A 25,645-nucleotide genomic window follows, 5' to 3' on the forward strand; every position below is an offset into this window, starting at 1 on the left:
AAAACAAAATGTAGTCTCTCTCCTTACTTAACAATGGAGTTCCGTTCCTAAGACCACATTGGTAAACGAATTTGTCACTAAGTGAGGAGCATGCTATAATGTAGTGGGTTTGCGCCATCCATCTTTGATATTGTTTTAATGTCACCTTTGCACTATTTATAACATTTTTATTATATTTTTAAATGTTTATACAGTAGTGTACTGTATATTGTAATAAACAAAACAGAGGAAATCAGCTCTAATGTTATTTAGGTATGTTTACTGGTCAGAGAGCCCATTGTAAGTCCAAGTCGTCAGTAGACGAGTATGTCGCTAAGTGAGGAGAGGCTGTACTGTGCTTTTCCCTGCCTCGGTGGGATACAGCCGGTTTGTTGACAAAAGAAGATACTGTGCTTTTGGGGGATTCTAAAAAAAAGATGCAAAGGTTAGTGAATAAGTTTGGGAGGGTGTGTAAAGGTAGAAAGTTTGAAAGTGAACATAGATAAGACTAAGGTGATGAGGGTATCAGATGATTTAGATAAAGAAAAATTGGATATCACATTGGAGGGAGGGAGTATGGAAGAAGTGAATGTTTTCAGATATTTGGGAGTTGACTTGTCAGAGGATGGGTTTATGAAGGATGAAGTAAACCATAGAACTGATGAAGGAAAAAAGGTGAGTGGTGCATTGAGGTATCTGTGGCGACAAAGAACATTATCCATGGAGGCAAAGAAGGGAATGTACGAGAGTATAGTGGTACAACACTCTTATATGGGTGTGAAGCATGGATTGTAAATGCTGCAGCGACAAAGCAGCTGGAGGCAGTGGAGATGTCCTGTCTAAGGGCAATGTGTGGTGTAAATATGCAGAGAATTCATAGTGTGGAAATTAGGAGGAGGTGTAGAGTTACTAAAAGTATAAGTCAGAGAGCTGAAGAGGGGCTGTTGAGGCGGTTTGACTATTTAGAGAGAATGGAACAAAGTAGTATGACTTGGAGAGCATATAAATCTATTGGGGAAGGAAGGCAGGGTTGGGGTCATCCCTGAAAAGGTTGAAGGGAGGGGGTAAAGGAAGTTTTGTGGACAAGGGGCCTGGACTTCCAACAAGCATGCGTGAGCGTGTTAGATAGGAGTGAATGGAGACGAATGGTTTTTTGGGACCTGATGAGCTGTTGGAGAGTGAGCAGGGTAATATTTTGTGAAGGGATTCAGGGAAACCAGTTAGCTGGACTTGAGTCATGGAGATGGGAAGGACAATGTCTGCACTTTGAAGGAGGGGTTTGGGATAATGACTGTTTGGAGTGACATCTAAACTGTCGTATCTGAGTGCCTCTGCAAAGACATGATTATGTATGAATAAGGGTGAAAGTGTTGAATGACGGTGAAAGTTTTTTCTTTTTTTTTGGGGGGGTTGTTCTTTCTTTTTGGGTTACTCTGCCTCAGTGGGAAACGGCCAATGTGTTAAAAAAAATCACTCAGAACTCAAAGCAATAAACATATACATGTAGTATAGAACACACACACAATAAAAAAAAAAAGATAAATTTAATAAACAATAAAAGCTACAACAAAAATATTTAACACAAATAAATATTAATATACCAAGTTAAAATAATCTGCATCAGTTAAAAATCCCGTTAAATTATTATTGTCAAAAGACTTCCCCAAAAGTTGCCTGAGATCCAAACAGGTACCTTGATAATTATAAAAACCATGATGAGGACAGAAAGGCCTATGAAGCAAGTAAACTGTTAAAATGTGTACCAAAGTCAGCATGCTACAAGCAGGTGATTATGGAGACTGGAGAGAGCTGTTACTGCTTCCTCTGGGGTTATATTTACATCAAGCTCAGTACTCCACTGCCACAGTGTCAAAATATATATACATTACCACAGCTGCCTTAGAAGGTCAATGTTGTATTTTTTTTTTTTTGGCAGAGAAACTATATTAAATGCAGCTAAAAGAATACCTGAATAACTTCTGGATTTGTAGCTTGGCCCAGGATCTCCAGCAAATCATCATCACCAATAAAGTAGAAGCGAGGAAAAGCTGACCTCTTCTCTTCAAGGAATTCATTAAGGCTCTTCTGACATCTACCACAGTTAATTGCAATACAATATAAGGTTAGAAGTAATTGTGTTAACATTTTGGTTTAGTAAGCAAGTTTGAGTGATGATTAGTTGTTAGAAACTATGGTTAGTTGCTGCTTAATACTAATAATGAAACTTCAGTGTAGGAAGAAACTGTAAAAACAAGCCCAATTATTGCTGCACAAAATATGTGGAAATATATAGCCTATAAAAAAGAAATCTATATGATACTGACATCTCATTTACCCAAAGATTCCTCCCTGAAAATTTCTAAAAATTTTTACAGAATGCTATACAAATTTACTGATTAATTTTATTAAAGTAACCCTTACCACTTCGTAAAGTTGGCTTTCATTTGAATAGTGATTATCAGTGAGGTAAATAGGAAAGAAGGAGAGGCAAAGCCAAATGCAAATAGAAAAAATACTAGTACAATTATTTTATACTGTATAATTAGCCTTGTAGCTGAATGTAAAACTTATCAGGAAAATGAAGGAGCTATTCAAAAGCCAAGGACATCTTGTCCAACCAAAGGCCACAGAAGACGATGGTCTACATAACTCATCAAACACAATGCACCATATGAGGGTGAGGAGCCAACTGCATCCTTATTACCAATAAAACCCAATGTATTTTGACACAGGGTAGACTGAACTTGTGACTCTGAGGGAGCTGAGGGAGTTCAGCCTGGAAGAGGAAGGTGAAGAAGTATGGGAGATGATAAACTGGCCACCCACAAATACAACAAATGTGTAACACTTTCTGGGGTGAAAGTATGACAACTACCAATCCTCCACAAAGCTTACAGCCTTTGGGTGTGAGAATAGCATGTTTGTCTCATGAACCCTAGTTGGAGGATCAAGCCTTTACCACTCCTTGCACTGAATGACTCACATGGGTATAGCACTTCACATAAACATAATAATGGTATATACCGTAATTATAATCTACATAAATAAAGCATAAAAAGCTCCCACTTCCACTTATATCCTATGCAACAACTATTATTTATAAATTCTATGACATGCAGCACCTGCTCCATAACAAGTGTTGAACAACTTGTTGAATAACTTTCCCCACACACTACAACTAAAAAAGCTTCTCAACTTATCTCAAAAATGCCACAACTCTAATATTGATAGTATTGAATTTTGAAAGAAACATTTGCACATGAGAATTAGTACTTGCTATGACACTATTCACACTTTTTTTAATCATCCTAATGCTAACCACATTCCTATTCAAAGGCTGATACCCTATTCAAAAACTTATGCACATGAAGTCAATGAGACAATATATGGTACCCTTGCACTGATTCTAATACCATATCAGGAGATCACTCTCCAGAAATGAAACCCTTACAGAAAAAGGCAAGAGTCTGAGGAAAACAGTGCACCTGAATGAATACTTCTCTTAAGGAGATGACAAATATTACATCAAGAAATCTTTTTCAGAGAATGAGCACAAAACCAGATGGTAATCTGACAGTAACTGAGGCATGCAGTAATACTAAAATTCTCACTGTACTGCCACTTTCCTATAAGTAAAGGGATCCTTAAGTTACAACTAATGTTAACTATTCTTATTTAATTAATCTATAAGTTTATGATGTTTTTAACACTTAAAAATCCAATGATACCTCTATTATGAAATCAGCTTAGAATACTTCTTCTTGTTACTCACCTTACTGCTGCATAATTTTTACAGCAATCTTCTATGCAATAATAGCTTTTATTATGTATCTTGCCTAGAAACCAACCATACCAATGATTTATAACTCCCACATGTATTATACATGTGACAGTAGTTACTTACTTATATATGATGCATTCATATTCGAGTTACCATATTTTCAACTTACAATGGGTTCATTGGAATGTAACCCCATCGTAAGTCGAGGAGTGCCCATACTTCTCATTTACAACAATTCTAAGACTGTAACTTAATTCATTTAATTTTCAGTTTTCAATCTGAGCAAAATGCTGTGAGCAATAAAGTACAGTATGGGCCTTACAAAACAGCTCATTATATTTTTTACAGCTTACCTTGCTAGTTGATCAAGAAGAGTAACCAACGTGTTTCGTATGCCATTGATACGGCAGAGGGAAACCACTTTGTTGTCTTTTGCCACATCTGACATAATAGATTTGAAGTCATCATCTACTCTCCGAAAACGACCTTGCTCATTGGGTAAGGCACCTCTGCCAAAAATGGGCTCCAGATACACCCATTTACGCTGTAGTTAAAAAACACACACAAAAAAAAATCAAAACAAAGTAAATTATATAAAACATTTGAGTGGGGTATAAAAAAAAAAGAAATAAAAATTAACACGGTACTATGTTCCACAATCAGCTCTCCTTGCACTGTATCATTCACTCATCTACCCTTATCTCACATATGGAATTTGTGCATAGGGATCAACAACATTAAATCACCTAAGACCACTAATAACCCAGGAAAAGGCTGCAGTCAGAATGATAACAAATTCCCACTCCCGGCAGCATACTCCACCAACATTCAAAAATCTAAAACTGCTCACCGTAAAGAACATCTATACTTATTCTTGTGCCTACTACATACAAAGAACACTACACTCAAACTTCTCCTCACCAACCTTAACAGGACACACGACCATAACACGAGACACAGATCACTTTTTGATGTACCCCATGTCCGTATCACACTGTGTAACAACTCTATGCACATAAAGGGCCCCAAAATTTGGAATTCATTATCAGTAAATACTAAAGTAACCCAGTCTGAACATCAATTTAAGACTTCTCAAAAACCACCTACTCACCCCTGAACTAAATACTCAATACTCAATATTTAACTTTACCAAAAAAATCTCCCAATTACCTAAATCGGAAAACTTACAAACTACATTACTTAATACTTTCTACATTATAGTATAAATACCTACAATACTGCCTTACACCCAGTTGTAGCATTCTCATACTGTAAACTACTTTCAACCACTCACAATGTTATATTCCCATAATATAATTTAAATACTGTATTTACTATTATATACAAAACTTACAACATACTTTCAATTTGTCCCAATGTAATATCCCCAGATTGTAATTTGAGTAAACTTACTGCCTACTATAAATGAAACAGATGTACAACTCAAACTATGATCAATTTCTCTAGTATTAAGTAGTCTGTAAGCCATTAACTTTAGTCTGCCTAAAATGCCAAGGCAGGATAGTGGCTCTCTTTGCACTACAACTCATTATTTGTAATTACATAATCTCAATGTACTCTTGCAAGGAAATAAAAATTTGTATTTGTATAGAAAAGGGCAAAGTGATACAAGTAACAAAAAAGTCAAGGCAATGAAAAACTAAATATTAGATTAGATTATGTAGGTAATGGATGTATCTAGATATTTAGGAGAAGACATGTCAGCAGATGGTGTGGTGTCCTGTCGCCTGGTGGCTAAGCTCTTGCTTTACACGGTGAGGGTCTGTGTTCGATTCCCAGTTAGGGTAGAAACATTGAGAGTGTTTCTTTACACCGGTTGTCTATGTTCACCCATCAGTAAAATGAGTACCTGGGAGTTAGTCGGCTGGTGTGGGTCGCATCCTGGAACAAAACTGACCTAATTTTCCTGAAATGCTCTACATAACAAGCAGCTTTCTATATAGTAGTATGCCATTGATGTCAGCTAGGCCTGTATACCATGTATATGTACATACTTGTAGTGGATAAAAATATTATTATTATGAAAAATAAGGGAATAAAAGAACAGATGAGGAAGGAGGGGTAGGGGGGTAGGATAAGTGGTATATTGAGGCATCTACGGAAAGAAAGGATTTCTGTAGAGGCAAAGGAAGGACTTTGCCAGAAAAAAATAGGACCAATACTTCGGTATGGTTGCGAGGAAAGGGCTCTGAACATTGCAGTGAGGAGACAGCCAGAGGCAGTGGAGATATCATGTCTGAGAGCAATGTGTGGTGTGAGTATTATGCAGAGAATTAGGAGCACAGAACTCAGACTATGGTGTGACATTACCAAAGATATAATTTTGAGGGCCAAGGAGGGGATTACCTGGGAGTTAGTCGGCTGGTGTGGGTCACATCCTGGAACAAAACTGACCTAATTTTCCTGAAATGCTCTGCATAACAAGCAGCTTTCTACATAGTAGTATGCCATTGATGTCAGCTAGGCCTGTATACCACGTATATGTACGTACTTGTAGTGAATAAAAATATTATTATTATGAAAAATAAGGGAATCCAAGAACAGATGAGGGAGGGTGGGGTAGGATAAGTGGTATGTTGAGGCATCTATGGAAAGAAAGGATTTCTGTAGAGGCAAAGGAAGGACTGTACCAGAAAAAAATAGGACCAACACTTCGGTATGGTTGCGAGGAATGGGCTCTGAATGTTGCAGTGAGGAGACAGCCAGAGGCAGTGGAGATATCATGTTTGAGAGCAATGTGTGGTGTGAATATTATGCAGAGAATTAGGAGCACAGAACTCAGACTATGGTGTGACATTACCAAAGATATAATTTTGAGGGCCAAGGAGGGGATTACAATGCTAAGAACCTGTACCCTTGGAGAATCCTCATGTGAACATTAATATTTTCTTCGCCTACTATACCAATTTATTCTTAATCAACTGTTAAAATTCTTTACTTGTATCTGATTCAGGTTGGTAAGATACTCGTCCAGGTCAGCTAGACGCTGTTCCCATACTCTAGCACGATCTGCAAATGCTGCAAAATATGCCGAGTCTTTCAAGGACTGCAACAGACTTTGATTGTCTCCAACCTGTCAAATAATCATTATTTAATGATATACAATAGTGACAAGTAGATGTAAAACAAATCAGCCTGTTACACATGTTTCTTACTCATCTACCTGTCAAATAATGTTAATGTTACTAAATGCTAAAATGTTACTTATTACTAATTGAGAATAAGATGGATCACTAAAAAAATGAAGCATTAATTTCAATACTACTATAAATTAAATAATGAGAAAATTAAATAATGTGAAAAATTAAATATGGCCTCTCCTCACTTAACGATGGAGTTCCATTCCTAAGACCACGCCAGTACACGAATTCATCGCTGAGCGAGGAGCATAATATAATGGTAGTGAGTTTGTGTCAACCATCTTTGATATTGTTTTAATGTCACCTTTGCACCATTTATAACTTTTTTAGCATATTTTTAAATGTTTATGCAGTAGCGTACTGTATATTATAATAAACAAAACAGAAAAAATCAGTTCTAATATTATTTAGGTATGCATGCTGGTCAGAGAGCCCGTCGTAAGTCCGAGTTGTTGGTAAACAAGTACATTGCTAAGTGAGGAGAGGCTGTAATGAGAAAGTAAGTGACTATATTTGTAGGTAAAATATATATAAGTACAAAAATAGGAATTCCACACAGTTATTAAAAGATTTATAAGTCAACTGAAATTTTTTCTCTCATAAATTATGGTATTTCAAAATTAACAGGTAATCACAAGGCCAACCTAAATCTTAAATTTACATTTAAGTTCAAAATGAAGAAATAAAGAATTAAAGAAAAGACAGGTGCAGTGTAATCTTTTATTGTAATAATTTTTGGCTTAGTGTAGTCAATAAAAGCTCAACACAATGAAACATTGTCTCAATAAAAACTTACTGTGAACCTGTTTCTTTTCTTTATTACTATCAGAAGTAAGCCTTTTTATCAAAAATAAAGTCTTGAACATACATGGGCATGGAAGAGAATGCTAATTTTTAAAAACACAAAGAAATTCCTGGTCTAGATGATTAATTGTATAGAAATGTATAAGAAAGCAAACTTTTTTGAATACAAATGTATAAGAAAGCAAACTTTTTTGTATACAAATGTATAATAAGCAAACTTTTTAAAGTGATGGAAGCTTACATAAAATAAAATTTATTCAATTACTGAACTAAACTGGGAGAAACCTTATCTTTAAAAGACTGGAAAAATAAAAGCTTAAAATAACCATTTTATACACATCCATCAAATGTCTTTCCTGAAAACATCGTACTGAGAGCTTAACAATAGTTTCACAATTGAACACTCACACGATACGACAATAATTATTTTTTAACCTTGTTGATGATATCCTTCCATTCTTTGATGAGCATAATTTGATGTCCAGTTGAGTCGATATGAGGAACAATAGTAAAGTGAGCATCAACCTCCCACACATCCAGTTCTCCTAATGCTTGTCGGATAACAATCTCACCCGTTGCTTTGGCATTCATTTCCTTTAATGCCTCACCATGTTGTATCAAATTATCACGTACCTATTGATAAAATATAAGACCAAAAAATATTATTTCTAATGGCATTGAATAAAAGCTAGATAATGAATCAATAACAAAATGATGCAAGAGGAAGGCCCCATGATAATAAGTTATAACTCCAGAATATGCAAATTTATGTACACCCAACTCCCTAACATCACGGGATACATATCAGAAAATGTAACAAAGATGGATTTCATGATGACCGGGATGAACATTGATGAAAGAGGAGTTATGTTCCAGCTTCCCCTACCCAGAGACAGGTCTATATGTAATTATAAATAATGAACCTGGATACCCATCAGTTGCATAACCCAGGGCAGCATGGGTTTAGAGCAGGTTGCTCCTGCCTCTCACAACTACTGGACCACTATGACATGGTCTTGGATGCACTGGAGGACAATCAAAATGCAGATGTAGTATACACAGACTTTGCAAAAGTCTTTGAAAAGTGTGATCATGGTATGATAGCACACAAAATGCATGATAAAGGAATAACAGGAAAAGTAGGTAGATGGATTCGTAGCTTCCTAACAAACATAATACAAAGAGTAATAGTAAACAAAGTCAGTGGTGGCTACAGTGAAAAGTTCTGTTCCACAAGGTACAGTACTCGCTCCCCTCCTTTTCCTCATCCTCATATCTGATATAGACAGATTAAGTCACAGCACTGTGTCTTCTTTTGCTGATGATACCAAAATTTATGTGACAGTGTCATCCACTGAGGACACTGCAAATCTCCACGCAGACATTAACCAAGTCTTTAATTTGCTTCAGAAAACAATATAAAGTTCAATAAAGACAAATTTCAATGACTCCATTATGGAAAACTTGAGGAAATAAAAACTGGATTGGAGTATAAAACGAATTCCAACCACATAATACTGCGAAAAACTAACATGAAGGACCTGGGAGTGATAATGTCAGAGAATCTCACTCTCAGAGATCACAACAATGTATCTACCACATCAGCTAGGAAAACGAAAGGATGGATAATGAGAACCTTCAAAACTAGGGATGCCAAGCCAATGATGATTCTTTTTAAATCGCTTGTTCTCTCTAGGCTGGAATATTGCTGTACACTAATGGCCCCTTTCAAGGCAGGTGAAATTGCAGACCTGGAGAATATACAGTATGCTAAGAGACAACACAATAAGTGTCACAGCCCAAGACTGTTCAACTGCCTCCTAGCATACATGAAGGGGAATACCAACAGACCCCTGGCTGTCTTCAAGAGGGAGCTGGTCAGATACCTAAAGTTAATATCTGACCAGCCAGGCTGTGGTTCATACGTTGGTTTGCATGTGGCCAGCAGTAACAGCCTGGTTGATCAGGCGGGGGCACTGATCCTCAGAACACCCTCCAGGTATACTCCAGGTACAGTGCTCATCATGGCATTATGCCGGGTGAGCGCCCGGCATAATGCCATGACGAAATCCAATGGCCTACCATACAGGGGAAGGGGTCTTTTATCGTCAGTGCATTCTGCTGGGTAGCAGCCATTAGCATGACGGCACGGCCTGCCGCCACACAGTTACTCTCTAACTGCTTTCTTAACACAGTTAAGGTACGAACAGATGTCTTCTTCGAGGGGCCAGGCTGAGGTTTGGCAGACAGTAACTTGACACCACCACCAGCCTTGAAATGCTGCACCCAGTTCCTCACTGAACGTTCACACACATTAACATTCTCCACTACTTCTTTCATCGGGTGCCCAGCTCTGTGAAGCCCTATGATTTGAGCTATGGTTTCAGGTGTTAAAGACTTCCTTTTACCCATAATCAAACATGTAAAGCCCCAAAACCAAAGGGAACACCGGACAAAAGATGGGGCGGATGAAAGACAACAGTGCAACACTTCCTCTCACCACGGCAGCCACATGAGCAATGAGAAGTCACTGTGAAGTGTTGAGGCAGGCCAAGACATCATGCTTACAGCTGCTACCCAGCAGAATGCACTGACGGAAAAAGACCCCCTGTATGGTAGGCCTTTGATTTTCGTCACAGCATTATGCCAGGGTGCTCACCCGGCATAATGCTGTGATGAGCACTGTATCTTTTATGTTGTGAGCATACATCTTGTACTTCATTCCTCCAGACATTTGTTATGGCCTATTTCTCATAACCTTTTTTCATAGCTCATACCCCTCAGTTTAGGCCTCACGGTGATTCTTTGTACTTTCTCAAGATTCATTTTTTTTAGAAGGGAAATATTCCATATTAATGCTGCCTTCTGACACAGAGGCTGCACAAACGAGGTTAAGTACACTTTAAACTAATCTTTGTTGAGGTTCTAAGGGCAACTCCTACGTTTACAAACTTAACCTGCGCTGCTGATGTTATTGTGTTATTTGCACATCAGGGGGCAAAGTTTGAGGTAAAGGTAATTCCAAGATTTTTTTCTATAGCGGATTCTGAGAATTTTTTTTCCTTTTCCATATTTCCCAGCTACATAACTTTATAGGTAGTAGGTTGGTACACAGCAACCACCCAGGGAAGTACTACCGTCCTGCCAGATGACTGTGAAACAGAAACCTGTAACTGTTTTGCATGATGGTAGGATTGCTGGTTTCTTTTTCTGTCTCATAAACACACTAGATAACAGGGACATCTTGCTACTCCTACTTACACTTTGGTCACACTTCACAGACACGCACATGCATATATATAATACATACATCTAGGTTTTTCCCCTTTTTATAAATAGCTCTTGTTCTTCTTTATTTCTTCTATTGTTCATGGGGAAGTGGAAAAGAATCTTTCCTCCGTAAGCCATGAGTGTCGTATGAGGCGACTAAAATGCCAGGAGCAATGGGCTAGTAACCCCTTCTCCTGTAGACATTTACTAAAAAAGAGAAAAAGAAAAACTTTATAAAACTGGGATGCTTGAATGTGCGTGGATGTAGTGCGGATGACAAGAAACAGATGATTGCTGATGTTATGAATGAAAAGAAGTTGGATGTCCTGGCCCTAAGCGAAACAAAGCTGAAGGGGGTAGGGGAGTTTCGGTGGGGGGAAATAAATGGGATTAAATCTGGAGTATCTGAGAGAGTTAGAGCAAAGGAAGGGGTAGCAGTAATGTTGAATGATCAGTTATGGAAGGAGAAAAGAGAATATGAATGTGTAAATTCAAGAATTATGTGGATTAAAGTAAAGGTTGGATGCGAGAAGTGGGTCATAATAAGCGTGTATGCACCTGGAGAAGAGAGGAATGCAGAGGAGAGAGAGAGAGATTTTGGGAGATGTTAAGTGAATGTATAAGAGCCTTTGAACCAAGTGAGAGAGTAATTGTGGTAGGGGACCTGAATGCTAAAGTAGGAGAAACTTTTAGAGAGGGTGTGGTAGGTAAGTTTGGGGTGCCAGGTGTAAATGATAATGGGAGCCCTTTGATTGAACTTTGTATAGAAAGGGGTGTAGTTAGAGGTAATACATATTTTAAGAAGAAGAGGATAAATAAGTATACAAGATATGATGTAGGGCGAAATGACAGTAGTTTGTTGGATTATGTATTGGTAGATAAAAGACTGTTGAGTAGACTTCAGGATGTACATGTTTATAGAGGGGCCACAGATATATCAGATCACTTTTTAGTTGTACCTACACTGAGAGTAAAAGGTAGATGGGATACAAGGAGAATAGAAGCATCAAGGAAGAGAGAGGTGAAGGTTTATAAACTAAAAGAGGAGGCAGTTAGGGTAAGATATAAACAGCTATTGGAGGATAGATGGGCTAATGAGAGCATAGGCAATGGGGTCGAAGAGGTATGGGGTAGGTTTAAAAATGTAGTGTTAGAGTGTTCAGCAGAAGTTTGTGGTTACAGGAAAGTGGGTGCGGGAGGGAAGAGGAGCGATTGGTGGAATGATGATGTAAAGAGAGTAGTAAGGGAGAAAAAGTTAGCATATGAGAAGTTTTTACAAAGTAGAAGTGATGCAAGGAGGGAAGAGTATATGGAGAAAAAGAGAGAGGTTAAGAGAGTGGTGAAGCAATGTAAAAAGAGAGCAAATGAGAGAGTGGGTGAGATGTTATCAACAAATTTTGTTGAAAATAAGAAAAAGTTTTGGAGTGAGATTAACAAGTTAAGAAAGCCTAGAGAACAAATGGATTTGTCAGTTAAAAATAGGAGAGGAGAGTTATTAAATGGAGAGATAGAGGTATTGGGAAGATGGAGGGAATATTTTGAGGAATTGTTAAATGTTGATGAAGATAGGGAAGCTGTGATTTCGTGTATAGGGCAAGAAGAAATAACATCTTGTAGGAGTGAGGAAGAGCCAGTTGTGAGTGTGGGGGAAGTTCGTGAGGCAGTAGGTAAAATGAAAGGGGGTAAGGCAGCCGGGATTGATGGGATAAAGATAGAAATGTTAAAAGCAGGTGGGGATATAGTTTTGGAGTGGTTGGTGCAATTATTTAATAAATGTATGGAAGAGAGTAAGGTACCTAGGGATTGGCAGAGAGCATGCATAGTTCCTTTGTATAAAGGCAAAGGGGATAAAAGAGAGTGCAAAATTTATAGGGGGATAAGTCTGTTGAGTATACCTGGTAAAGTGTATGGTAGAGTTATTATTGAAAGAATTAAGAGTAAGACGGAGAATAGGATAGCAGATGAACAAGGAGGCTTTAGGAAAGGTAGGGGGTGTGTGGACCAGGTGTTTACAGTGAAACATATAAGTGACAGTATTTAGATAAGGCTAAAGAGGTCTTTGTGGCATTTATGGATTTAGAAAAAGCGTATGACAGGGTGGATGGGGGGGCAATGTGGCAGATGTTGCAGGTGTATGGTGTAGGAGGTAGGTTACTGAAAGCAGTGAAGAGTTTTTACAAGGATAGTGAGGCTCAAGTTAGAGTATGTAGGAAAGAGGGAAATTATTTCCCAGTAAAAGTAGGCCTTAGACAAGGATGTGTGATGTCACCATGGTTGTTTAATATATTTATAGATGGGGTTGTAAGAGAAGTAAATGTGAGGGTCTTGGCAAGAGGCGTGGAGTTAAAAAATACAGAATCACACATAAAGTGGGAGTTGTCACAGTTGCTCTTTGCTGATGACACTGTGCTCTTGGGAGATTCTGAAGAGAAGTTGCAGAGATTGGTGGATGAATTTGGTAGGGTGTGCAAAAGAAGAAAATTGAAAGTGAATACAGGAAAGAGTAAGGTTATGAGGATAACAAAAAGATTAGGTGATGAAAGATTGGATATCAGATTGGAGGGAGAGAGTATGGAGGAGGTGAACGTATTCAGATATTTGGGAGTGGACGTGTCAGCGGATGGGTCTATGAAAGATGAGGTGAATCATAGAATTGATGAGGGGAAAAGGGTGAGTGGTGCACTTAGGAGTCTGTGGAGACAAAGAACTTTGTCCTTGGAGGCAAAGAGGGGAATGTATGAGAGTATAGTTTTACCAACGCTCTTATATGGGTGTGAAGCATGGGTGATGAATGTTGCAGCGAGGAGAAGGCTGGAGGCAGTGGAGATGTCATGTCTGAGGGCAATGTGTGGTGTGAATATAATGCACAGAATTCGTAGTTTGGAAGTTAGGAGGAGGTGCGGGATTACCAAAACTGTTGTCCAGAGGGCTGAGGAAGGGTTGTTGAGGTGGTTTGGACATGTAGAGAGAATGGAGCAAAACAGAATGACTTCAAGAGTGTATCAGTCTGTAGCGGAAGGAAGGCGGGGTAGGGGTCGGCCTAGGAAAGGTTGGAGGGAGGGGGCAAAGGAGGTTTTGTGTGCGAGGGGCTTGGACTTCCAGCAGGCATGCGTGAGCGTGTTTGATAGGAGTGAATGGAGACAAATGGTTTTTAATACTTGACGTGCTGTTGGAGTGTGAGCAAAGTAACACTTATGAAGGGGTTCAGGGAAACCGGCAGGCCGGACTTGAGTCCTGGAGATGGGAAGTACAGTGCCTGCACTCTGAAGGAGGGGTGTTAATGTTGCAGTTTAAAAACTGTAGTGTAAAACACCCTTCTGGCAAGACAGTGATTGAGTGAATGATGGTGAAAGTTTTTCTTTTTCGGGCCACCCTGCCTTGGTGGGAGTCGGCCAGTGTGATAATAAAAAAAAAAAAAATAACTTTGCTTTTAATTTGTTTGAAATTCAGTAACCAAACACTTCTCAGGTATATTTGAATATTCTTGCAGTGTTCCTTCATCCTCTTTGCTCTGTATTCTCATTATGGTATCAATCACATTCACATTAATCCCTCCAGAGTTTTCATGCAAAGAATGAGGCTCAGGTTAGTGTATGTAAAAGAGAGGGGGACTGATTTCTAGTAAGAGTAAGCCTAAGAAAAGATGTGTATATCACCATGGTTGGTTAATATATTTGCAGATGAGTTTTAAAAGAAGTGAATGCTAGGGTGTTAGGGATAGGTGTGGGATTAAAGGACAATGAATTTGATGCAGTTGCTCTTTGCTGATGAAAAAATTCTTTTCGGAGACTGAAGACAAATTACAATGGCTGGTAAATGAATTTGGGATGATGTGTAAGCATGTTAGATAGGAATGAGTGGAGACAAATGGTTTTTGGGACCTGACAAACTGTTGGAGTATGAGCAAGGTAATAATGTGTGAAAGGATTCAGGAAAAACAGGTAGCCAGACTTGAGTCTTGGAGGAGGGAAGTACAGTGCTTGTATTCAAAAGGAGGGGTTTAGGATGTTTGCTGTTTGAAAAGACATCTGAACTGTTGTATCTGTGTACCTCTGGCAAGGCAGTGATAGTGTGAACGATGGTGAAAGTTTTATTTTTTTTTTTCAGGTCACCCTCTCTTATTGAGAGAAAGCAAGAGTGTTAAAAAAACAATTAAAAGTGTATATAGAAAGGAGCAGGGAAATAAGAGTAACAAAAAGTCTAGGTAATGAATGATCGGGTATTAGACTGCAGGGATAGAAAATTCAAATGGCTGAGGAGGGGCTGTTTAGATAGTTTGGGCATTTAAAGAGAATGGGACAAAATAGGATGACCAAGAGGGTGGATAAATCTGGGCTGGAAGGAAAGAAAGGTGCCATCTCAGGAAGTGTTGGAGGAAGGAGTAGAGGAGGGTTTGAGTGTTATGGAGTTCAGCATCCTGCAAGCTTGTGTGAACATGTTAGATAGAAGTGACTTGAGCCAAGTGGTTTTTATGACTTGATGTGCTGCTGAAGTGTGAGCGAGGTAAAATTAATAAATTAATTCAGAGCAACCAGTCAAGTGGACTTGAGTCCTGTAGGTGGGAAGTATAATGCTTGTACTCTCTGATCACAGGTTCTATCCCTGCCCATGGTATGGTGTCGTGGGGGTTCGGTAGGAGATATGATGGATAAGGTAAACTCACTTGTTGGATGGTAACGATATGTATTGTCAGACTGTGGTAAGGAAGGGATGGGCCCAGCCTGCCGTGTTACTGCCTGGATGTCTAAGCGCGGAGTGAGGACGAGGCAGCGCCTCTCACTCACTCATGCTGTATCCCGTGACGTCATACAGTCACAGGCCTAGGGATCTTCTATATAAAGCACATGGATGGTACTATAATGCCCAGTTAATCTATACAACACATGTAAGGGGATTCAGCAACTATACTGACAATGGTTTGGTCATCTGAATTGTGATGTCTCCTCATTTCTAACAAGACAACTATTAAATCAATTATGGTGAATGTATTCTATTTTTTTGGGGTGGGGAGAAGAGGGGGGAGGGGGAAGGGGTAACACTACCATGGTAGGAGATGGCCAGTGTATTTCGATTAACAAATCTTCCTTTTATCCCAGCTTGCTTACCTAATTTGCTAAGTTGCCTTCTGTGTGGCACCATACGGAAAGTCTTCATAAACTCTAGAAATACAGTGGACCCTCGAGTTTTGGCAGCCTCGACTTTCATGAAATTCGACCTTCAGCGAGTTTTTTTGGCAAAATTTGGCCTCGAGTTTCATGATTAGACTCGTGTTTCGGCGACCGTCCAGTACCCGTCCGCCCGTCACCGTGCACACCAAGCCAGTCTCCCGCGCCATTCACGCTCAGTGTGCCATTGTTTACCAACACGTGACCATCACCCCGTGGGTTCATACAATACATTTCATAATAATCCATTGTTTTTTGTGCTTGCAACTGCTAAATAAGTCATCATGGACCCAAGGAAAGCTAGTGCAAGCCTTTGGTAAATAAAGTAAGGAACACGATCCAGAGGGATTTTGAAGGGTTTGAGGCAGACCCTGTCCCTGCCAACCCTCTGCCTGTTGTGGAACGTGTTGTGGCATTGGGCAAGTCCATGGGGTTGGATGCGAGTGACAGGGATGTGGAAGAGTTGGTGGAGGACCACAGGGAAGAGCTACCCACTGATGAACTGCAAGAGCTTCAACTGGAACAGTATCAGGCCACAGCCGAGGAACTTGCTTCAGAGGAGGAGGAAAAGAGAGTGAAGGAGGTTCCTTCTTCAGTGATTAAGGACATGTGTGGAATGTGGAATGAGTTGCAAAGTTTTGTTGAAAAGTATCACCCTTACCAAGCTGAAACAAGCCATATCTGCAACATGTACAATGACAGTGTTGTGTCCCACTTCAAGGAAATCTTAAAGAAACGCCAGAAAAAGACTTTTCTGGACAGATATTTTGTGCGACAGGGGTCCAGTGACTCTCAAGTTGTTCCCAGTGGCATTAAAAGAAGAAGGGAAGTAACCCTAGATAAGGACTTGCTACCTAAAGTCCTAATGGAAGGAGATTCTCCTTCCAAACAATAGTGTACACCTTCCTCCTATCCCCTCTTCCCATCTTCCATCCACCCAGAAGTCTTCAGTAAAGGTAAGTGTAATGTTGTTATTATTATTTTTTATATGCATGTACTTCATTTCTCATTGATTTCAGTATATAAATCTTTATTTAATTTAAAAAAAAAAATATTTTATTTTAATATTTTTGAGTGTCTGGAACGGATTAATTTTATTTCCATTATTTCTTATGGGGAAAATGGTTTCGAGTTTCGGGAATTTCGACTTTCGGCAGGCTCTCTGGAACGGATTAATCACGAAACTCGGGGGTCCACTGTACATAATCCACATATCCCATTAATCAAATAATCTGTCAATATTAATCAAATAATTTGTCTCTAGTACTGGTAATTAAAATATTTTAATTAATAAGTTAATTTTTTACCTTTAAGAAGTGTCCAAAGGTGAGTTTATCTACTGTAACATTGGTGGGTATCCCAAGTAGGCTATACATTTCAATCCAGTGCTTTTCTGAAAATACTTCCCCTCTTACATATTTCAGCAATGGTATTACTGCTTTGTACTTTTCAATTTCATGAATGAGGCGCACGGTGACTGGGGTTGTCTCTGCAGATGATCGTAGTTTCTCACCTACAACACAAAATACAAAAATTACCAAAAATGTGTGCAAAATAGAATATAAAGTCAATTCTAGCTTGATAAGGGAGTGGTAATGCATTAATTATTTTTTTTTTTTTAACAAGTTGGCCGTTTCCCACCGAGGCAGGGTGACCCAAAAAGAAAGAAAATCCCCAAAAAGAAAATACTTTCATCATTATTCAACTCTTTCACCTCACTCACACATAATCACTGTTATACAAATTATTATAGTGCACACAAAATTATTTTTAGGCCATATGGGTGTGAAGCATGGGTGATGAATGTTGCAGTGAGGAGAAGGCTGGAGGCAGTGGAGATGTCATGTCTGAGGGCAATGTGTGGTGTGAATATAATGCAGAGAATTCGTAGTTTGGAAGTTAGGAGGAGGTGCGGGATTACCAAAACTGTTGCCCAGAGGGCTGAGGAAGGGTTGTTGAGGTGGTTTGGACATGTAGAGAGAATGGAGCGAAACAGAGTGACTTCAAGAGTGTATCAATCTGTAGTGGAAGGAAGGCGGGGTAGGGGTCGGCCTAGGAAAGGTTGGAGGGAGGGGGTAAAGGAGGTTTTGTGTGCGAGGGGCTTGGACCTCCAGCAGGCATGCGTGAGCGTGTTTGATAGGAGTAAATGGAAACAAATGGTTTTTAATACTTGACGTGCTGTTGGAGTGTGAGCAAAGTAACATTTATGAAGGGGTTCAGGGAAACCGGCAGGCCGGACTTGAGTCCTGGAGATGGGAAGTACAGTGCCTGCACTCTGAAGGAGGGGTGTTAATGTTGCAGTTTAAAAACTGTAGTGTAAAGCACCCTTCTGGCAAGACAGTGACGGAGTGAATGATGGTGAAAGTTTTTCTTCTTTGGGCCACCCTGCCTTGGTGGGAATCGGCCAGTGTGATAATAAAAAAAAAAAAATGAGGAGCAGTTTTTAAAGACAGGTGGAAGAAGTTGAATAACTTTTCAATATTTCAAAAGATAAAACAATAATGCTTGACTTTACACTATATTACTCAGAATTTTAGACTTACTCCAGCTATTGAGGAACTCCTCAAATTTATATGTTTTACTTCTAAAAACAATCCATTCTTCATTAGAAAATTCTTGCATACTAGTGTTGAACTCATCAAATAAACCCCAAATTTGCTCATGCTTTACTAAGTCAGCTTCAATGTCATCAATCTCTGGGAAGAATGGCTCCCCCATGTTAAAGTGTTCATAGTCCTTCCTGCAAAACAATACAATTTTACTTTAATAAAGTTAAAGGATCAATCATGCAAGATTCTATCAGTCACCTTACAGGCACTAAGTGGTAACATCAGCCCCTACACTACCCAGCATAAACAATTCCAGACTGTTGCCACAAATCACATTTTTATAGGATTCTCAATGCCAAAGGGTGAAATATAGCAATTGATCATGTGACCCCTACACTATGGTAAGAGAAGTGAAACAAACATGAAAATTCCACAAGTAGTTCTACAAATAAATTACTGCAGGAGGTTGTAAAAGCAAATATTGCTTATATTTTATCTGCTATGACATGGCCAAGCAACAATTTGCAATAAAATAATTACTTGTTTCATGAAAACCAATATATACTGTACTCCTAAAAACAAAATGCACATTTCATCACAAATAATTTATTTGCTACTATTGTGTACTGTATTAAGTGATGTTACAATTTTTTTTAAATGTATCTAAAGATTTCAGATTGAAATTTAAAGATGGCAGCTTACTGACAGTTTGTTAATATTCAGAGAAACTTCTTAAAACATTTTGTTTATCTCCTTGTCATTACACATAATCAATCACTGTTGCTATTCTACCGTTGCAAGAAAAGATGTAAAATTATTGAACAGCTCCAGTAAAACTATCAGTAAACTACAGTCTTGCAGTCTTACATTTTTTTACTTTCCACCTTTTAATGGCCAAGTGAAGCTGCAAGAATTCAATAAACTCCAGTAAAGGAAATGGGAGAAAAAAAAATGCAGTTACAGACTGGGACTAAAATACCTACATTTCAATCTAGATAAGGCTCAAGTCTTGCACTTACTTCAGGCTGTCTCGAGTCTCCATAAGCTGGTCCCACTCTAAACGTTTCTCTGCTACAAAAGCAATGGCCTCCTGCAAGTGGTCTCCATCACCTTCCAACTGATCCTCACGAGGACGAAGCTGAAACCATCTCATTCCAAATTTCTCTACCTCACTGTTGAAGTTATTAGTTTGGCTCTCCAGATTCCCTTTAATTGCTTCAATCTATGATGAATAATATGACAAATCATTAACAATAAAATTAAAAATCATCAAAGTAACATGACTGACTACTTCTTAACACCCTAAACAATGTATCAAATGCTCAAATGTTTCACAATTTTCAATTGAGGATCAGTTTTTTTAGCCTATATATAATTTTCATTATAAAATGTAACCCCATCAGCTTAACATCCTTCCTTAAGCATTTTCATCTCTTAATCAAATCATTAAGGAATTTTAGTTATACTGTATTAAATTTTTTCTCATAACATTTAATTCCTCCTACATGTTCATACTTCCCTCAGGACCTCAGTCATATCCCAAGGTGAATGAAAATTTTGTACAGGTGTGTGTGAGCATGTTAGACAGAAGTGAGTGAAGGCAAGTGGTTTTATGACTCAATGTGCTGTTAGTGTACAAAAACAAAGTTACATTTATGAATGGATTCAGGAGAAACTGGTTAGCTTGACCTGAGTCTTGAAGGTGGGAAGTACAGTGTCTGCACTCTGGATGAGTAGGGATATTATGATTTGGAGGGGCATCTGAGCTGAAATATCAGCACGTCTCTGGTAAGACAGTGATAAGGGTGAGTGATGATGAAAGTGGGAGATAGATGGTGTTAAAAACAAAACAAATAATAATAATAATACCACCACCAACAACAACAATAGTTTTCAACTGAGATATCTCCTGCCAAGGCAGGGTGACCCAAAAAAAAAAAAAAAAAAAAAAAACACATTCATCAATACTCATTCAAGTGTCATCTTTCTAGAGGTATGCTGATATTGCAAGCAAATTATTCCTCTGACCATAACATCTCCACCTCTCCTTCAGAGTGCAGGCGCTGCCCTTCACACTTCCAGGACTCAAGTCCGGCAAACCAGTTTCCTGAATCATAATAATTTGGGATTCTGTCATTCTTGATTGCCTGTTGTTTAAAGAAATTCACAAGTACTCACACACCAAGTAGTAATAAAGATGAGGATGAAATATTACAGTTTATGTTTCATTACTTATGATAGGTAATAATGTACCAAATGTAATGAATAGTAGCTATACACTGTGTATAGAGTCACTATACATGGACAGATAATTGTCAATATGTAAACTACATTACCTGCTTTGCAACAATTTGCTCATGATTATCCATTAAGGTTTTATAGTTGTCCCACTGCATGGTGACACGAGACACCTGCTCCACTCTTTCTTTTGTCCAGCTAGCTAAGGTCTTATTCTTACGCTCTGCCTCATTAAACAGTTCTACCATCTCTTCAGTTAACTTTGCATATTCAGTATGCTTCTGGCTGGCAGTTGCAATCTCTTCTACAGTTTGTGGTTGTTTTTTGAGGACCTGCAATATATGAATTGTGTTGTAATAAAATGAATGAAGAATATATATCCAGGAAAAATTTGAACTAACTCAGCTTTTATCACAGGAGTCAAAAAATTTCAACTTATTTCATCTGTTGCTATGTACAGTACACATTACTGATCAAAGGAGGGCTACCCAGAGTTCCTTGCTTTTCAAAATGAAAAATAATGAAAATGTAATTTTAAATAAAAGAATAAACATAAAATATAACTACATTATTTTCTAGAAGGTACATAAATCTTACAAATGTACAGTATGGAAGAGGGTAAGGTACCTAGGGATTGGCAGAGAGCATGCATAGTTCCTTTGTATAAAGGCAAAGGGGATAAAAGAGAGTGCAAAAATTATAGGGGGATAAGTCTGCTAAGTATACCTGGTAAAGTGTATGGTAGAGTTATTATTGAAAGAATTAAGAGTAAGACGGAGAATAGGATAGCAGATGAACAAGGAGGCTTTAGGAAAGGTAGGGGGTGTGTGGACCAGGTGTTTACAGTGAAACATATAAGTGAACAGTATTTAGATAAGGCTAAAGAGGTCTTTGTGGCATTTATGGATTTGGAAAAGGCGTATGACAGGGTGGATAGGGGGGCAATGTGGCAGATGTTGCAGGTGTATGGTGTAGGAGGTAGGTTACTGAAAGCAGTGAAGAGTTTTTACGAGGATAGTGAGACTCAAGTTAGAGTATGTAGGAAAGAGGGAAATTATTTCCCAGTAAAAGTAGGCCTTAGACAAGGATGTGTGATGTCACCATGGTTGTTTAATATATTTATAGATGGGGTTGTAAGAGAAGTAAATGCGAGGGTCTTGGCAAGAGGCGTGGAGTTAAAAGATAAAGAATCACACATAAAGTGGGAGTTGTCACAGTTGCTCTTTGCTGATGACACTGTGCTCTTGGGAGATTCTGAAGAGAAGTTGCAGAGATTGGTGGATGAATTTGGTAGGGTGTGCAAAAGAAGAAAATTGAAAGTGAATACAGGAAAGAGTAAGGTTATGAGGATAACAAAAAGATTAGGTGATGAAAGATTGGATATCAGATTGGAGGGAGAGAGTATGGAGGAGGTGAATGTATTCAGATATTTGGGAGTGGATGTGTCAGCGGATGGGTCTATGAAAGATGAGGTGAATCATAGAATTGATGAGGGGGAAAAGGGTGAGTGGTGCACTTAGGAGTCTGTGGAGACAAAGAACTTTGTCCTTGGAGGCAAAGAGGGGAATGTATGAGAGTATAGTTTTACCAACGCTCTTATATGGGTGTGAAGCATGGGTGATGAATGTTGCAGCGAGGAGAAGGCTGGAGGCAGTGGAGATGTCATGTCTGAGAGCAATGTGTGGTGTGAATATAATGCAGAGAATTCGTAGTTTGGAAGTTAGGAGGAGGTGCGGGATTACCAAAACTGTTGTCCAGAGGGCTGAGGAAGGGTTGTTGAGGTGGTTCGGACATGTGGAGAGAATGGAGCGAAACAGAATAACTTCAAGAGTGTATCAGTCTGTAGTGGAAGGGAGGCGGGGTAGGGGTTGGCCTAGGAAAGGTTGGAGGGAGGGGGTAAAGGAGGTTTTGTGTGCGAGGGGCTTGGACTTCCAGCAGGCATGCGTGAGCATGTTTGATAGGAGTGAATGGAGACAAATGGTTTTTAATACTTGACGTGCTGTTGGAGTGTGAGCAAAGTAACATTTACGAAGGGGTTCAGGGAAACCGGCAGGCCGGACTTGAGTCCTGGAGATGGGAAGTACAGTGCCTGCACTCTGAAGGAGGGGTGTTAATGTTGCAGTATAAAAACTGTAGTGTAAAGCACCCTTCTGGCAAGACAGTGATGGAGTGAATGATGGTGAAAGTTTTTCTTTTTCGGGCCACCCTGCCTTGGTGGGAATCGGCCAGTGTGATAATAAAATAATTAACTGTTTGTTTATTCCCAACATATAAAAGTCCATAACTGCAAAGCATTTTGGAAAAGTGCCATTTTATTTTGCCAATCATTTATACAGAAATGTAAGTAAATAATATTACAATAAACTTGAACAATAACTTATAGTGCCTCAGGACAATACCCTTAAGAACATAACACTAATGAACATATAAATAGATTTTTTTTAACACACCAGCTGTTTCCCACCAAGGCAGGGTGACCCAAAAAGAAGGAAAAGCCCAAAAAGAAAGAAAAATACTTTCATCATCATTCAACACTTTCACCATCACTCATGCATAATCACTGTCTTTGCAGAGGTGCTCAGACACAACAGTTTAGAAGTCCCTCCAAACTGCCAATATCCCAAACCCTTCCTTTAAAGTACAGGCAGGCATTGTACTTCCCATTTCCAGGACTCAACTCCGGCTAAATAGATGACATCACTTATTCAATTACTGTACTAAAGGAGATCCTAGATATTAACTATGTAACAGAAAAATAATTATCACAATACAGGTCAACAATCACTAATCTGGCATCATTGGGACATGTAGGGTGCTGGATTAGTGATTTTGCCAGATCACAGAGTGGGTAGGTTAGAATACACTTAATCCAACAGCTAACCTCCTCTTCCTAACTTTTAAATACCCCATAAATCAGTACAAGTTGGTTAATAATGTTAACCAACTTGATTTACACAATAAAGTTCATCACTGCCGCTTCCAATGTGAAGAGCTGAAATTTACAAATAAGCACATTTACATGTCTTAAGGTTAAGAGTTGTCAGGACTGCCATCTTCTTCATCCTGGAAGGTAACTGATATATCAGGAACTGATGATGATGGTGGCAGCACATCTGGGTAAGTAGATGTTGAAGGCACTAGATTTTCAAGTGGTGACTCCTCTGTTGTATGCTTTTTAGCTATTTTTTTTTTTAGCATATCTTGCAAGCTGAGCTGTTTCATATATTTTAGCCTTTCTTTGGCTAGTTTATCCTGCAGCATGTAAACCTTCATTATTTCTTGTTCACTTATAAAACTGCATTGCTCTAGACCTTTTAGCAGTTCACCTGTCAACTGAATTAACCTATCAATAGAGACTCTTTCTGCTACATCTCCCTCCTTTTCATAACTGCTTTCTCCTCCACTAGCTTCTCACTGTGAACTTACAAATATCTGCACAATTTCTGGTGCAGTGACCCAGAAAACCTGCCAAAATTAGTGCTGGATTAGTGATTGCCAGATCAGTGATGGCCAAACTGTATCATTTTTTATTTTTTTTTATTATTATCACACTGGCCGATTCCCACCAAGGCAGGGTGGCCCGAAAAAGAAAAACTTTCACCATCATTCGCTCCATCACTGTCTTGCCAGAAGGGTGCTTTACACTACAGTTTTTAAACTGCAACATTAACACCCCTCCTTCAGAGTGCAGGCACTGTACTTCCCATCTCCAGGACTCAAGTCCGGCCTGCCGGTTTCCCTGAATCCCTTCATAAATGTTACTTTGCTCACACTCCAACAGCACGTCAAGTATTAAAAACCATTTGTCTCCATTCACTCCTATCAAACACGCTCACGCATGCCTGCTGGAAGTCCAAGCCCCTCGCACACAAAACCTAATTTACCCCCTCCCTCCAACCCTTCCTAGGCCGACCCCTACCCCGCCTTCCTTCCACTACAGACTGATACACTCTTGAAGTCATTCTGTTTCGCTCCATTCTCTCTACATGTCCGAACCACCTCAACAACCCTTCCTCAGCCCTCTGGACAACAGTTTTGGTAATCCCGCACCTCCTCCTAACTTCCAAACTACGAATTCTCTGCATTATATTCACACCACACATTGCCCTCAGACATGACATCTCCACTGCCTCCAGCCTTCTCCTCGCTGCAACAATTATCACCCACGCTTCACACCCATATAAGAGCGTTGGTAAAACTATACTCTCATACATTCCCCTCTTTGCCTCCAAGGACAAAGTTCTTTGTCTCCACAGACTCCTAAGTGCACCACTCACTCTTTTTCCCTCATCAATTCTATGATTCACCTCATCTTTCATAGACCCATCCGCTGACACGTCCACTCCCAAATATCTGAATACGTTCACCTCCTCCATACTCTCTCCCTCCAATCTGATATTCAATCTTTCATCACCTAATCTTTTTGTTATCCTCATAACCTTACTCTTTCCTGTATTCACCTTTAATTTTCTTCTTTTGCACACCCTACCAAATTCATCCACCAATCTCTGCAGCTTCTCTTCAGAATCTCCCAAGAGCACAGTGTCATCAGCAAAGAGCAGCTGTGACAACTCCCACTTTGTGTGTGATTCTTTATCTTTTAACTCCACGCCTCTTGCCAAGACCCTCGCATTTACTTCTCTTACAACCCCATCTATAAATATATTAAACAACCACGGTGACATCACACATCCTTGT

The 25,645-nt window shown here is 39.1% G+C and overlaps 1 protein-coding gene across 3 annotated transcripts in view; it reads right to left on the reverse strand.

Annotated features, from left to right (window-relative positions):
* The window catches only part of btv (dynein cytoplasmic heavy chain beethoven), a 289,769-nt gene that overhangs the window by 210,993 nt on the left and 53,131 nt on the right, over positions 1–25,645 (reverse strand). For all 3 annotated transcript variants that reach the window (XM_070086734.1, XM_070086733.1, XM_070086735.1), the window contains 8 exons: positions 21,046–21,279; positions 19,729–19,931; positions 18,704–18,900; positions 17,468–17,673; positions 8,161–8,358; positions 6,720–6,854; positions 4,114–4,304; positions 1,948–2,071 (listed from right to left, as the gene is read on the reverse strand). In XM_070086734.1, coding sequence (XP_069942835.1) covers positions 1,948–2,071; positions 4,114–4,304; positions 6,720–6,854; positions 8,161–8,358; positions 17,468–17,673; positions 18,704–18,900; positions 19,729–19,931; positions 21,046–21,279 — 1,488 coding nt within the window. The remainder of the gene's footprint in view (positions 1–1,947; positions 2,072–4,113; positions 4,305–6,719; positions 6,855–8,160; positions 8,359–17,467; positions 17,674–18,703; positions 18,901–19,728; positions 19,932–21,045; positions 21,280–25,645) is intronic.

This window comes from Cherax quadricarinatus, chromosome 19 (assembly GCF_038502225.1).
Source record: "Cherax quadricarinatus isolate ZL_2023a chromosome 19, ASM3850222v1, whole genome shotgun sequence".
In the NCBI taxonomy this organism is placed as follows: Eukaryota; Metazoa; Arthropoda; class Malacostraca; order Decapoda; family Parastacidae; genus Cherax; species Cherax quadricarinatus.